The sequence below is a fragment of the Astyanax mexicanus genome, chromosome 1, assembly GCF_023375975.1.
Source record: "Astyanax mexicanus isolate ESR-SI-001 chromosome 1, AstMex3_surface, whole genome shotgun sequence".
NCBI lineage: Eukaryota > Metazoa > Chordata > Actinopteri > Characiformes > Acestrorhamphidae > Astyanax > Astyanax mexicanus.
The window spans coordinates 2,350,001-2,363,392 of NC_064408.1; the positions used below are offsets into that span (position 1 = coordinate 2,350,001).

The window sequence follows — 13,392 nt, forward strand, 5'->3', positions numbered from 1 at the left end:
GTGTTACTCTAATGTGAGCTCCTATCACAGAGCAAACTCATTATTCACTTATATCTCACTGTGTGTGAGTGTGTGTGTGAGTGTGTGTGTGTGTGTGTGTGAGTGTGTGTGTGTGTGTGCTGGTATTCATTGCCTCAGCACTTAAGTAAAGGTTAATATATGTAGAGTGAGTGTGGGTGTCTGGGAGTCTTGAGATTTGAGAGAGAGAGAGAGAGATAAAGACAGTGTATATATGTGAGTGTGTGATATATTAGTGTATGTGATATATGTGTGTGTGTGAGTGTGTGTGTGTGTGTGTGTGTGTGAGTGTGTGTGTGTGTGTGTGTGTGTGTGTGTGTGTGTGTGTGTGTGTGATATATGAGGACAGTGTGTGTGTTGGGTTAAACGGCTCATAAACTTTCTGAAGTGGTCCATCTGTACACTGTAATTCATTCATAGTGTGTGTGCGTGTTTCTGTGTGTGTGTTTCTGTGTGTGTGTGTGTTCCTGTGTGTGTGTTTCTGTGTGTGTGTGTGTATGTGTGTGTGTGTGTGTGTGGATTGAGATGCACATTACAATATATAAATGCCCTGGTGAATCAGTAATATTGGAAAGAATCATCTTGTTTTGAATCATTTAGTAAAGAATCTTAAACAGTGTATTATAATGATTCAGAACCACAATGATTCTTTACACAATAATTTAAAGATTCTTGCAAAATGATTCAGATCTTCTAAATATTAAAACACTGTTTATGAATCTTTTTTAAATGACTCAGTACTTAATAGTTCCTTGACAAAATGATTAAATACTTAATGATTCTTTTAAAAAATGTAGGACGTTTTGAATCTTTGGAAATGATTAAAGACTCAATGAATCTCTTATTAAATGATATAAGAATAAAAGATTAACACACACACACACACACACACTCGTCTGTTTGGTTGTGTTTATATATGGTGACAGTGATGAATGGATACTCCTCTACTGTTTGTCTTTTTTATAATGGGGTTTTGGCTCGCTGTCGTATGTGTGTGTGTGTGTGTGTGTGTGTGTGTGTGTGTGTGTGTGTGTGTGTGTGTGTGTGTGTGTGTGTGTGTGTGTGTGTGTGTGTGTGTGTGTGTGTGTGTGTGTGTGTGTGATGTTCTGGACCACACGGTGTGTTTCCCATGTATGACGATCAGCAGAGTACATTAAATATACTTTGCTGTATTTGCTATACTGTAATGTTATATACTCAATGTTATAATGCTCTAACATGCTGTACTATAGCATTGTAATACCTAACTATACTATAATACAAAACTATACTTTGTTTTACTGCGCTATAATACTACACTCTATAATACAAAGCTATATTATACTATATAATTATACTATACTATACTATAATACACTCTTCAGCATTCTGTTTTTAAGCCAGTTTTGGTTAATAAAAGAATACTACCACTATACTCCAATACTATACTATACAACAAGAGGTCTATAGACACAATACTATAATACTATATTGTGCTACACTATAATACTAGAATACCATATTAAACTATACTATACCATGTTATACTACAAAACATAGACTATAACACTAAACTACACTATAATACTTTATAATGCTTTTGCTATCCCATAATACTATGTTACTATACTCTTCTATAATACCATAAACTATACTATAATACTCTCTCTCTCTTCAGTGTTGTATTTAAAACACTTTTGGTTAAAGAAAGAATACTGCTACTATACTGTAATACTATATTCTGCTATAATACTTAAGAACAATAGACAGAGTACTATAATGTGCTATATTATAACACTATACTACCTGTAATATTAAACTATACTATACTGTAATACCATACTATACTATAAAACAAAACACTAAATTATACTAAAATACTATACTTTGTCGTACTATGTTATAATACTATAATACTCTACTTAAGGACTGGAAAACTATACTAAATTATACCATAACACTATACTATAATACTATGCTACTAAGACTTGAGAGCTATAGACAAAATACTATTATACTTTAATGTGCTATACTAGAACACTATAATACCTAACTATACTATACAGTAATATTAAACTATACTATACTTTATCTCTACTATACTATAATACCATAGTATAGTATAAAACAAAACCATACTTTCACACTGTAATGCTAAACTATACTAAAATACTATACTTTGTTATAATATGCTATAATACTATAATAGTCTAATAAGTATACTATACGTAATATTGAACTATACTATACTTTACCTCTACTATACCATAATACCATAGTGTACTATAAAATGAAACCATACGATCACACTGTAATGCTAAACTATACTAAAATACTATACTTTGTTATAATATGCTCTAATACTTTAATACTCTAATAGCTATACTATACAGTAATATTAAACTATACTATACTTTACCTCTACTATACCATAATACCGTAGTGTACTATAAAATGAAACCATACGATCACAATATAATGCTAAACTATACTAAAATACTATACTTTGTTATAATATGCTCTAATACTTTAATACTCTAATAGCTATACTATACAGTAATATTAAACTATACTATACTTTACCTCTACTATACCATAACGAAACCATACTATCACACAATAATGCTAAACTATACTAAAATACTATACTTTGTTATAATATGCTCTAATACTTTAATACTCTAATAGCTATACTATACAGTAATATTAAACTATACTATACTTTACCTCTACTATACCATAATACTGTAGTGTACTATAAAACGAAACCATACGATCACAATATAATGCTAAACTATACTAAAATACTGTATTTTGTTATAATATGCTCTAATACTTTAATACTCTAATAGCTATACTATACAGTAATATTAAACTATACTGCACTACACTATAATACTGTAGTGTACTACAAAACGAAACTATATTATCACACTATAATGCTAAACTGTACAAAAATACATACTGTTATACAATGCTATAATACAATAATACTGTACTATTAGACTAACTATACTGAACTATACTATAACACTATACTATAATACTCTCTCTCTCTGCAGCCTGTCCTGCTGGTCAGTTTAAGCTGGGTTCTGGTCCTGGTCCGTGTTCTCCGTGTCCGGAGTCCAGTCACACCGGGGAGTTCGGGGCGGCGTCCTGCGTGTGCCGACCCGGTTACTACCGCGCTCCCAGCGACAGCCTGGATACACCCTGCACACGTGAGTAACACACGCACACAGACACACACACACACACACACAAACATCTATCTATCGACTAAGACAAGTCGTTAAAGTCCTGAAGTAGTAAAGCGTCCCCAGACTGTAATACTACCGCCACCAAGTTTAACAGTTGGTATGGAGGAAGTTCTTAATAGGATAGCTTTAATTAAATCAATCGTAAAGGTTTACATCAGGGATTGGGAATGTATAAGTAGTATAAGTAGGGTTTTTATATAAGTAGTGAGGTGTTATCTTGTGAGTGAGGTTGGTTGAACACTGGCCGCCAGCATGCTCATGTTGAGGTTAGGTGAATTATGGAAGTTGGAGCGAAGCCTGATGGCGGAAGCCAGTGTTACCCAGGGTCTTCACCTTAAGTAACATTCAGTCATTTTAATCCTTTCTTTTCCTCTCTCTCTCTCTCTCTCTTTTTCTCTCAGCATTCCTCTGTATTCATCTCTCTTTCCATCTGACCGCTTCCATCTTCTTCTCTTTTATATTCTCTCTCTTTCTCTCTCTCACCACCTGTTTTCTCCATGCATCTCGCCCAGCATTCCTCTCTTTAGTGCGCCCAGGTGCTTCCTCCATTGTGATGCATGCTGGGTATTGTAGTGCCGGGGCTCATCCCCACTGGGGCTCTGCTCATCATTGTCTGTTTGATTGACAGCTAAGTGGGCGGTGTGTTTTTAAGGGAGTGAATGAAGGAATGAGTGGCAGCTCTAATTGGCTCAGTCTGGACCTGGACGGAAGTTGACTGTGTCCAAATGTTTGTAGACTTAATTCAATTCAACTCACTATAGTACCCTATAATGCTTTATTCTTTCCTATACTTCCCTATCATACCCTATACTCCTCATACCTTCTTATACTACCTATAACTAGTACAATATTATACTTTCCAATAATCCTAATTATATTTTAGCCCATGCTACTCTACCCTATACACCCTATTCTTCCCTATACCACTTTATTCTTTCTAACCCGATATTATAGCCTATACTCTATAAGCAATTGTTCCCTATACTATTTCAATATTTCCTATACTACACTATGTTTTATTTTATCCTATACTGCCCTATACTACTTATACTTCATTATACTACCCTATACATCCTATTACTTCCCTATATTCTAGCCTATACGTCCTGATTTTGCATATACTATTCCTGTACTCCCTATAGTTCAATGTAATGCTCTATTCTTTCCTGAACTACCCTATGATACCATATACTTCTCATACTTCTTTATACTTCCCTATACTTTCCATTAATTCTAATAATAACATATACTCCCTATACTAACCTACGATCCCTGTCTTTGCCTATACTTTTTCTATATGCTCCATATTACCCCATAATGCTTTATTCTTTCCTATACTTCCCTGTGATTCCCTATACTCCTTATACAAGGTTATACTTCCCTATACATTCCAATAATCCTAATATTAATATATTAGCCCATGCTACCCTATACATCCCTATAACAGCCTATATTTCCTAATTCTTTACTATATTCTATCCTATACTCCCTGTCTTTGCCTATACTGTTTCTATACTATCCTATAATATTTTATTCTTTCATATACTACTATATAGTCATACCACCCTATACTTCCCAATACAACCCTAAATACTAGCCTATACTTCCTATATTTGCCTGTACTATTCCTATACTACCCTAAATGCTTTATTATTTCCTATACTACCCTATAATTCCTAATAATCTCAATACTAGCCTAATACTCCTAATAATACTATAACAGCCCATACTCCCCTATACCACACTGTCCTTTTTATACTCCCCTATATACTGTCCTTTTGTCCCCCTATTCTTTATATACTGACCTATATAACCTATACTACCCTCTGTAACAATATACTACCCTATACTATGTCCGGTACCACTAAAATAAGACTACCTTTATAAATGGTTAATAAATGGTTTACAATTAGTTTATTAATGGTTACTAATTAGGTTGTAAATGCCTTATAAATCATTAATAATCAGTTATAACACATACATAGAAAGGGCATTAATGACCTGTTGTTTGCCAAATAGTGAACCCACATCCATCTATATTGTTGCCCTTTCTACGTATGTGTGTTATAACTGATTATTAATGATTTTACTACTCTATACTCTCTCTATACTTCCCCACACTACTCTGTCCTAATAAAGAGCTGTACATTTGGTTTATTATCTGTATCAGTGTGTGTGTGTGTGTGTGTGTAGCTTTAGCGATAGCATCTGAATCAATATTTATGTTGTGGTGAGGGAATGTTCTTATCAGGCGAGTGTGTGGATTATATAAGATCATTTATGTCCGTATGTGGACTGAAACTCAGAGTCTGTGGCGTTTTGTTTGAACTCTGTTAGCATCCGCGGCGTACAGCTAGCGTAGCGCAGCGGGCTATAGCTATATTAGCCTGTGTTTGCTCTGTGTCTGCGTTGGAGTTTACACATTCCGGTTTGTTTAGCTTATCTGGCGTTCATACACACCGAACAGAGGACGTTTTGTATGTGACACACACACACACACAGTCACACACACACACACACACAGTCACAGTGGATTAAAATGTGCTGATGGATGATCCAGATTGCGGTTTGTTTGCTGTTTTATCAGTACATCAGTAAATATGGCGGTCTCAAGTCGCCAGACAGCAGGAGGCGGAGTGTGTGTGTATGTGTGAAAACTGACACACACACACACACACACATATATTAACACACACACTGGAGTGTGAGGTGCTTCAGCAAAGTGCTAAAACATAGCTGGACGGTATGTTAGCATTAAAAGGATTAGCATGTGCGTGTATTATCACAATATTTATCACACACACACTCAAACATACACACACACACACACACACACACACACACAGTGAGAAGTATCTATAGTGTGTGTGTGTGGCAGAACAGAAAGCATGGTTACTTTATTAGCGCGCTAATCTCTGCTGCTAGGAAGCTAATCGAGTTTAGAGAATCCAATATAATGGTTATGCTGCACTGCGGGCGAGAGAGGATAACAATAAATGAGAGAGAGAGAGAGAGAGAGAGAACCTTTAAAAGGGGTATAAGTTGTGAGGTGCTATCTTGTGAGTGAGGGGATTTAAACAGCATCCAGTGTACACATGTGCTTAGAAGGTGATGCAAGACAGTTGCTAATTGATTGCTATGATGTTGCTATGGTTTTTAAGTGGTTGCTGAGGTATTTTAGGTGCCTGCTGTGGTGTTGCTAAATGGTTGCTAGGTCACTGCTATAGGCATTTACTAAGGTATTGCAGATGGTTGCCATCATATCTGTGGTGGCTGCTTAAGTGTTTCAAGGCGGTTACTAAAGAGTTCCAGGTGGTTGCTATCATATCTGTGGTGTTTGCTTAGCTGATTGCTATTATGTTGCTATGGTTTATCAAATAGTTAATCAGGTATTGTTAAGTGGTTGCTAAGATATTTCAGGTGCTTGCTATGGTGGTTGCTAGCTCCTTGTTATAATATCTGTGGTGGATGTTATTGTGTTGCTAGACAATTAATAAGGTATTCCAGGTGGTTGCTATCTTATGTGGTGGTTGTTACGGTGTTGCTAGGCAGTTGTTTAGGAATTCAAGGTGGTTGCTATCTTATCTGTGGTGTTTGCTTAGGTGCTGCTAGGTGGTTGCTAGAATGTTGCTGTGGTTTATCAAGTGGTTGCTCAGGTATTGTTAAGTGGTTGCTAACGTATTCCAGGTGCTTGCTGTGGTGGTTCCTAGCTCATTGTTGTAATATCTGAGGTGATTGCTTAGGTGATCTTAGGCAGTTGCTAAGGTATTCCAGGTAATTGCTATCATATGTGATGGTTGCTTAGGTGTTGCTAGGTGGTAGCTATGAAGATGCTTTGGCTTATCAATACCAATGCTAAGGTATTTCGGGTGCTTGCTAGGTGGTTGCTATAGCATTCGAGGTGGTTGTTACAGTGTTCATAGACAGTAGCTAAAGTATTCCAACTAATTACTATCATGTCTGTGGAGGCTGCTTAGGTGTTTCTATGCGGGTGGTTTTTTAGGTGCTTCAGGTGGTTGTTAAGGTGTTCAGTGAATTCAGCAAACCCTGTCCACATATGTTACACAAATGACTTTAGCTTGTTTTATAAATGCATGTCTCTGAATGTCTCTGAAGGTCTCTGAATGTCCCTCTCTCTCTGTGTCCGTGTCCCTCAGGTCCCCCGTCGTCCCCCCGCGGGCTGTTCCCGCAGATTAACGACACATCTCTGACGCTGGAGTGGAGCGAGCCGGTGGACAGCGGGGGACGCGCTGATCTGTCCTACAGCGTCCAATGCAGCGTCTGCTCGTCCCCCGCCGGACCCTGCACCGCCTGCGGGGAGGGGGTCAGCTACCGCCCCGCCCAGACCGCCATCCACGGGAGGCGGGTCAGCATCTGGGGGCTCCGCCCACACACCACCTACACCTTCACCGTCCAGGCGCTCAACGGGGTCTCCACCCTCAGCCAGCAGGGGCCGGCCGGGGACAGCATCAACATCACCACCGGCCGTAACGGTCAGAGCCTACTGCATATATATAAATGTTAATATAAATATGTAATAAATGTTAATATATTCTAAATATACTTAAAATATTGAGAAAAGCTACAGTGCTAACATTTGAAGGTTAAAGGTTAGTGGGGAATAGTGGGATTAATGGATAGACGAACACTAATTTTAGCAATGAAGCTGCAATGCTAATGTTGCTAACAGATACTAAAAGCATTTAAACTGTCAGACAGACAGTTAGGTAGCTAGACAGGCAGCTAGATACAGAGAGAGACAGACAGATGGATACAGATAGAAAGTTAGCTGAGCAGCTAGACAGACTGCTAGCTAGACAGCCAGATATAATCTGTTAGACAGACAGATACAGGCAGACAAGACAGCTATCTGGACAGCTAGCTAGAGATACAGACAGACAGATAACCAGACAGACAGAAAGACAGTCAGCCAGCTAGCAGGTAGACAGACAGAGAGACAGACAACTAATTAGACAGATAGATAGATTCAGACAGACAACCATCAAGGCAGCTAGACGGCAAGACAGGGAGTTAGACAAAAGGTCTGCTGGCTAGATATACAGACAGACAGATAGATAGAAAGATGGACAGCTAGCTGGACAAACAAAGTATATAGAGGAATAAATATATAGATGGACGGACAGACCGACAGGTGGATGAACAGGCGGTTAGATAGTTGGATAAACTGGTGTTAATAATAATATTAATGAGAAATCCATCAGTTTTAGCACAGAAGCCACACCATTTAATGTTGCTAACAATCAATAGAAGCTCACAGGTTAGCTCACTCATATTAGCATGATGCTAACAGCCTGCCTCAGACCCTGTTTACCTGTTAGCTACATTAGCTTTGATTAGTTTTGATTAGCTGTGTAGCATCAGTGCTAAACCTGCTAAAATTAGCTCTAAAGTATAAACCCATATTCAGCCTAGCTGAATCCGGAGCGCTGTGGTTCTGTACAGCTGTGTGACGGGTTCTGTTCTGTTCTGTGTTTCAGTGCCGGTTCTGGTTTCTGGGATCAGGAAGAGCACGGCTACCGAGTCCAGTCTGACTCTGCACTGGGCCGTCCCTGCCCAGCCCCACTACAGCATCCTCCAATACCAGCTCCGCTACTGCGAGAAGGTACCGCCCACTCCGCCACGCCCAGGAGAAATACTCACAATAGAGTAGAACTTGCTATGAGTAGAGTTGCTATGAATTTGCTAAGCACTTGCTACAGCATCTCTGGTGGCTTCTGTGCTGTTGCTCAGTGGTTGATATGAACTTGCTAGGTTGGGGAACTGATAAAATGGGGTGGTGGCTAGCTAGAACATTAGAGAGACAGACAGCTGGTTAGCTATACCGCTAATTAGACAGAAAGACAGCTAGCTAGACAGATAGACAGCTAACCCTACAGATGGACAGCTAGCTAGCTAGACCGCTAGACAGAGAGCTAACTAAGTAGACCGACATAGAGGCGGCTAGCTAGACAGACACAGCTAGCTATCTATAACGCTAGACAGACAGACGAACAGACAGCTAGCTAGACAGGCAGACAGAGAGCTAGACAGACAGTAAGACAGTAAGATAGACAGCTATACAGACACAGCTAGCTATCTATACAGGCAGACAGATGGCTAACTAGACAGGAAGACAACTAGCTACCTAGACTGCTGGACAGACAGACTGACAGCTAGCTAGACAACTAGAAAGACAGCTAAATAGATAGGCAGGCAACTAGCTAGAAAGGCAGACAGACAGACAAACAGCTAATTAGACAGGCAGACAGCTAAGAAGACAGCTGTAACTCTAGACAGACAGTTAGACAGACAGTCAGCTAGCTAGACAACTAGACAGACAGCTAACTAGGCAGGCAGACAACTAGCTAGCTAGAAAGGCAGACAGACAGACAAACAGCTAATTAGACAGGCCAACAGCTAACTAGACCGCTGTAACTCTAGACCGACAGACAGCTAGATGTACTGATAGACAGATAGCTAGCTAGCTGGACAGACAACTAGCTAGCTTGACAAGCAGACAGCTAACTAGACAGGCAGGCAGACAGAGAGCTAGCTAGCTAAACCACTAGACAGACAGATCAATAGACAGACAACTAGACAGACAGACAGACAACTAGCTAGCCAGACCCCTAGACAGACAGCTAACTAGACTACTAGCTAGACAGAGCGCTAGAAAAATGGATGGATGGATGGATGAACAGATATCTGCGTAGATAAGCAGCATAAACACTCCCTCTAGTCCATGTAGAAGATACATACTGCCAGTAGAATAGAATAGAACCACCCTCTGGTTGCTATGCAGTTGCTTAGCACTTGCTTCAGCATCTCAGGTGGCTGCTGTGCTGTTGCCGAGTGGTTGCTATGAACTTGCTCGATTGGGAAATTGAGGAGAAAACCATAATTAGTAGGAAGTCTTCTCTGGACAGTAGAGAGAGAATAAACTCTATTTAACTCTATTTAATACACTTAATTTCAGAAGATACAATGATGCTCCCTCTCTACACTCGTTTTTTAATTTATTTCTCTCTCTCTCTCTCTCTCTCTCTCTCTCTTTCTTTGTGGTTCTGTTAGTCTGGGAGGTGTTTTATTGTTTTGGCAGAGCTGCTGCTGATAACAGAGCTGCCAAAGCAATTAACAAAATCAAACAGATCAAATAAACACCAATAATTAAACTGCAAACACCGACCTAAACGGAAACGAATACAAACAGATTTCACTGACTGTGTGTGTGTGTGTGTGTGTGTGTCTGAGGTTTGTCCTTTAGTATTTTATATTTGAAGCATAATTAACCTTTACCCTGTGTTACCACTAAAGCATACAGCATTATAAATAGGGACTTTTATTATATAATTCTGATTTAAAGCGGTTTTCCACAGTAAGAGTCTGGTTGTGTGTTGCAGGAGCGTGGAGCAGATGAGCACTGGTGTCGTTATAAGGAGAGTGAGAGTAATCAGGTGGTTCTGAGTGATCTGAGAAGAGCCACCCAGTACGAGGTTCAGGTCCGAGCCCGAACCCAGGCCGGATACAGCAGCTTCGGCCCGGCCACGTCCTTCAGAACCCTCCCAGACGGTAAGAACCGGGCCAGAATACACAGATACCCCCTCTAAACCCCCACTAACACCTTCAAACCACCTCTAAACTCAAAATACAGCCCGGCCACGTCCTTCAGAACCCTCCCAGACGGTAAGAACCGGGCCAGAATACACAGATACCCCCTCTAAACCCCCACTAACACCTTCTAAACCACCTCTAACACCCTCTAAACCCCCAATAACACCCTCTAAACCCTAAATACAGCCCGGCCACGTCCTTCAGAACCCTCCCAGATGGTAAGAACCGGACCAGAATACACAGATACCCCCTCTAAACCCCCACTAACACCTTCAAAACCACCTCTAAACTCAAAATACAGCCCGGCCACGTCCTACAGAACCCTCCCAGACGGTAAGAACCGGACCAGAATACACAGATACCCCCTCTAAACTCCCACTAACACCATCTAAACCACCTCCAACACTTTCTAAATCCCCACTTACACCCTCTAAACCCAAAATACAACCCTGCCATGTCCTTCAGAACCCCCTCTAATATCCTCTAAACCACCTCTAAACCCCCCACTAACACCCTCTAAACCCCTACTAACCCCCTACAGCCTGGCCACGCCTCCCAGAACCCTCCAGATACCCTCACTAACACCATCTAAACCACCTGTAAACCCACAAAACTGCCCGACCACTTCCTTCAGAACCCTCCCAGATGGTAAGAACAGGGGCAAAATACACAGGTAAACCCTATAACCCCCACTTACACCCTCAAACCCCCACTTACACCCTCTTAACCCCCAGTAACACCCTCTAAACCTACAATATAGCCCGACCACTTCCTTCAGAACCCTCCCAGATGGTAAGAACCGGGGCAGAACACACAGATACCCCCACTAACACCCTCTAAACCCAAAATAGAGCCTGGTCATGTCCTTCAGAAAGACTGATAGACTGATATATGTATTTATTTATTGATTGATTGATTGATTGATTGATTAATAGACATATACACAGATGGGTGATGGATTAATATATTCATTAATTGATAGATTGTTAGGTGGATAGTTGTAAGACAGACAGACAGTAAAGACTGTGTATATATATATATGGGTATAGTATATAGATGGACGAATAGAAAGATGAGTGGATCAGTGTAGATAAGTGGATGGATGAATAGATATATTGGTGGATTGTTGTGTAAATGAACAGGCAGACAGGTGGATAGACGGATAGATAAATGGACAGACCAGATGATTGGACGGGTAGTTAGATAGGTTGATGGATGGATAGATAAATACTTTATTGATCCCATAGGAAAATTATGGTTGGATGGATGGATGAATAAACTGGATGACTCTATACCAGTCTAATTAGCATGATGCTTATGAACTTTATATTTAAAATCTGATTAATTAGAGGAACTCAGAGGAGGACCCTGTATCAGATCAGACGTTCTCCTGAGGTTCTCCGGACTCTGTGCGGTTCTGATTTATGAGGTGGAACTTTGTCACCTCAGAGCTTCTGTTCAGAACTCAGAATCGATTTTCTCTCCAGTGCGGAGCGTCTGACGCCTAAACTGCACTGCTGTCATTTTTCAACTCTCTTTCTTTTCCCCTCTCTCTCTCTTTCTCTCTTTCTTTTCCCCTCGCTCTCTCTCTCTTTCTCTCAGAAGATGACCCTTCATCCCCTCTGCTCGTTACCGGGGTTCTTATCGCCATGGGGATGCTCCTCCTCATCACTGTCATTGGCATCGCCATCTACTGCATCCGGTAAGAACGATAGAACAAAAAAAGAGCGAGAGAGAGTATGTACACTGACTGATAAAATGCTGCAAAACTTTCCACTAATAAATAATCAAGAGGAAGATGGATAATCACAAGCAATCAAACCAAACTGAACTGCTTGATTTTTTGCACCAGGAGTAAAGCAGCATAAAGTTATCCAAAAGCAGTGTGTAAGACTGGTGGAGGAGAACATTAAAAAATAGGGTTATTCCACCAAATACTGAGCCAGGAAGTCATTAAAGCAGCAGCACCTACAATACTGAGCTGAATATGATTAGACTGAATGTAATGAATGATTGTATTGATCTGAACTTAATTTAACTGAATCGGATTGAATTAGACTCATTAGCAGTGAATCAAACTGAATCTAATTGAATCACTAATTGCATTGAATTGAGAGGTAGGAAAGAGAGTGTGTGTAAGAGTGTGTGTAAGAGTGTGTGTAAGAGTGTGTGTAAGAGTGTGTGTACAGGATGTAGCTGTAGCGGCCACGTCTCCACAGACCAAGTGAAGAGAACAATAGGACACACACACACACACTCTTACACAAACTGGCTCACACACACACTAACACACACTCAATTTGTACTCTGTTCATTACCTATACCACACACATGCTCACAAGTAGCAACATGTGAGAATGAGAGAGAGAGAGAGAGAGTGATATGGACGAGAGAGCAGTATAAGAGAATGAGAGAGAGAGAGACAGAGAGAGAGGGATATGGGCGAGAGAGCAGTATAAGAGAGTGAGAGAGAGAGAGACAGAGAGAGAGGGATATGGGCGAGAGAGCAGTATAAGAGAATGAGAGA

The 13,392-nt window shown here is 40.2% G+C and overlaps 1 protein-coding gene across 2 annotated transcripts in view; it reads left to right on the top strand.

The window, feature by feature from the left end:
* The window catches only part of ephb4a (eph receptor B4a), a 74,432-nt gene that overhangs the window by 44,048 nt on the left and 16,992 nt on the right, over positions 1–13,392 (top strand). The window contains exons 5-9 of one of the 2 annotated variants that reach the window (XM_049465212.1): positions 3,060–3,215; positions 7,412–7,747; positions 8,753–8,877; positions 10,655–10,823; positions 12,468–12,567. In XM_049465212.1, coding sequence (XP_049321169.1) covers positions 3,060–3,215; positions 7,412–7,747; positions 8,753–8,877; positions 10,655–10,823; positions 12,468–12,567 — 886 coding nt within the window. The remainder of the gene's footprint in view (positions 1–3,059; positions 3,216–7,411; positions 7,748–8,752; positions 8,878–10,654; positions 10,824–12,467; positions 12,568–13,392) is intronic. The other variant, XM_049465213.1, reaches the window with a different exon arrangement.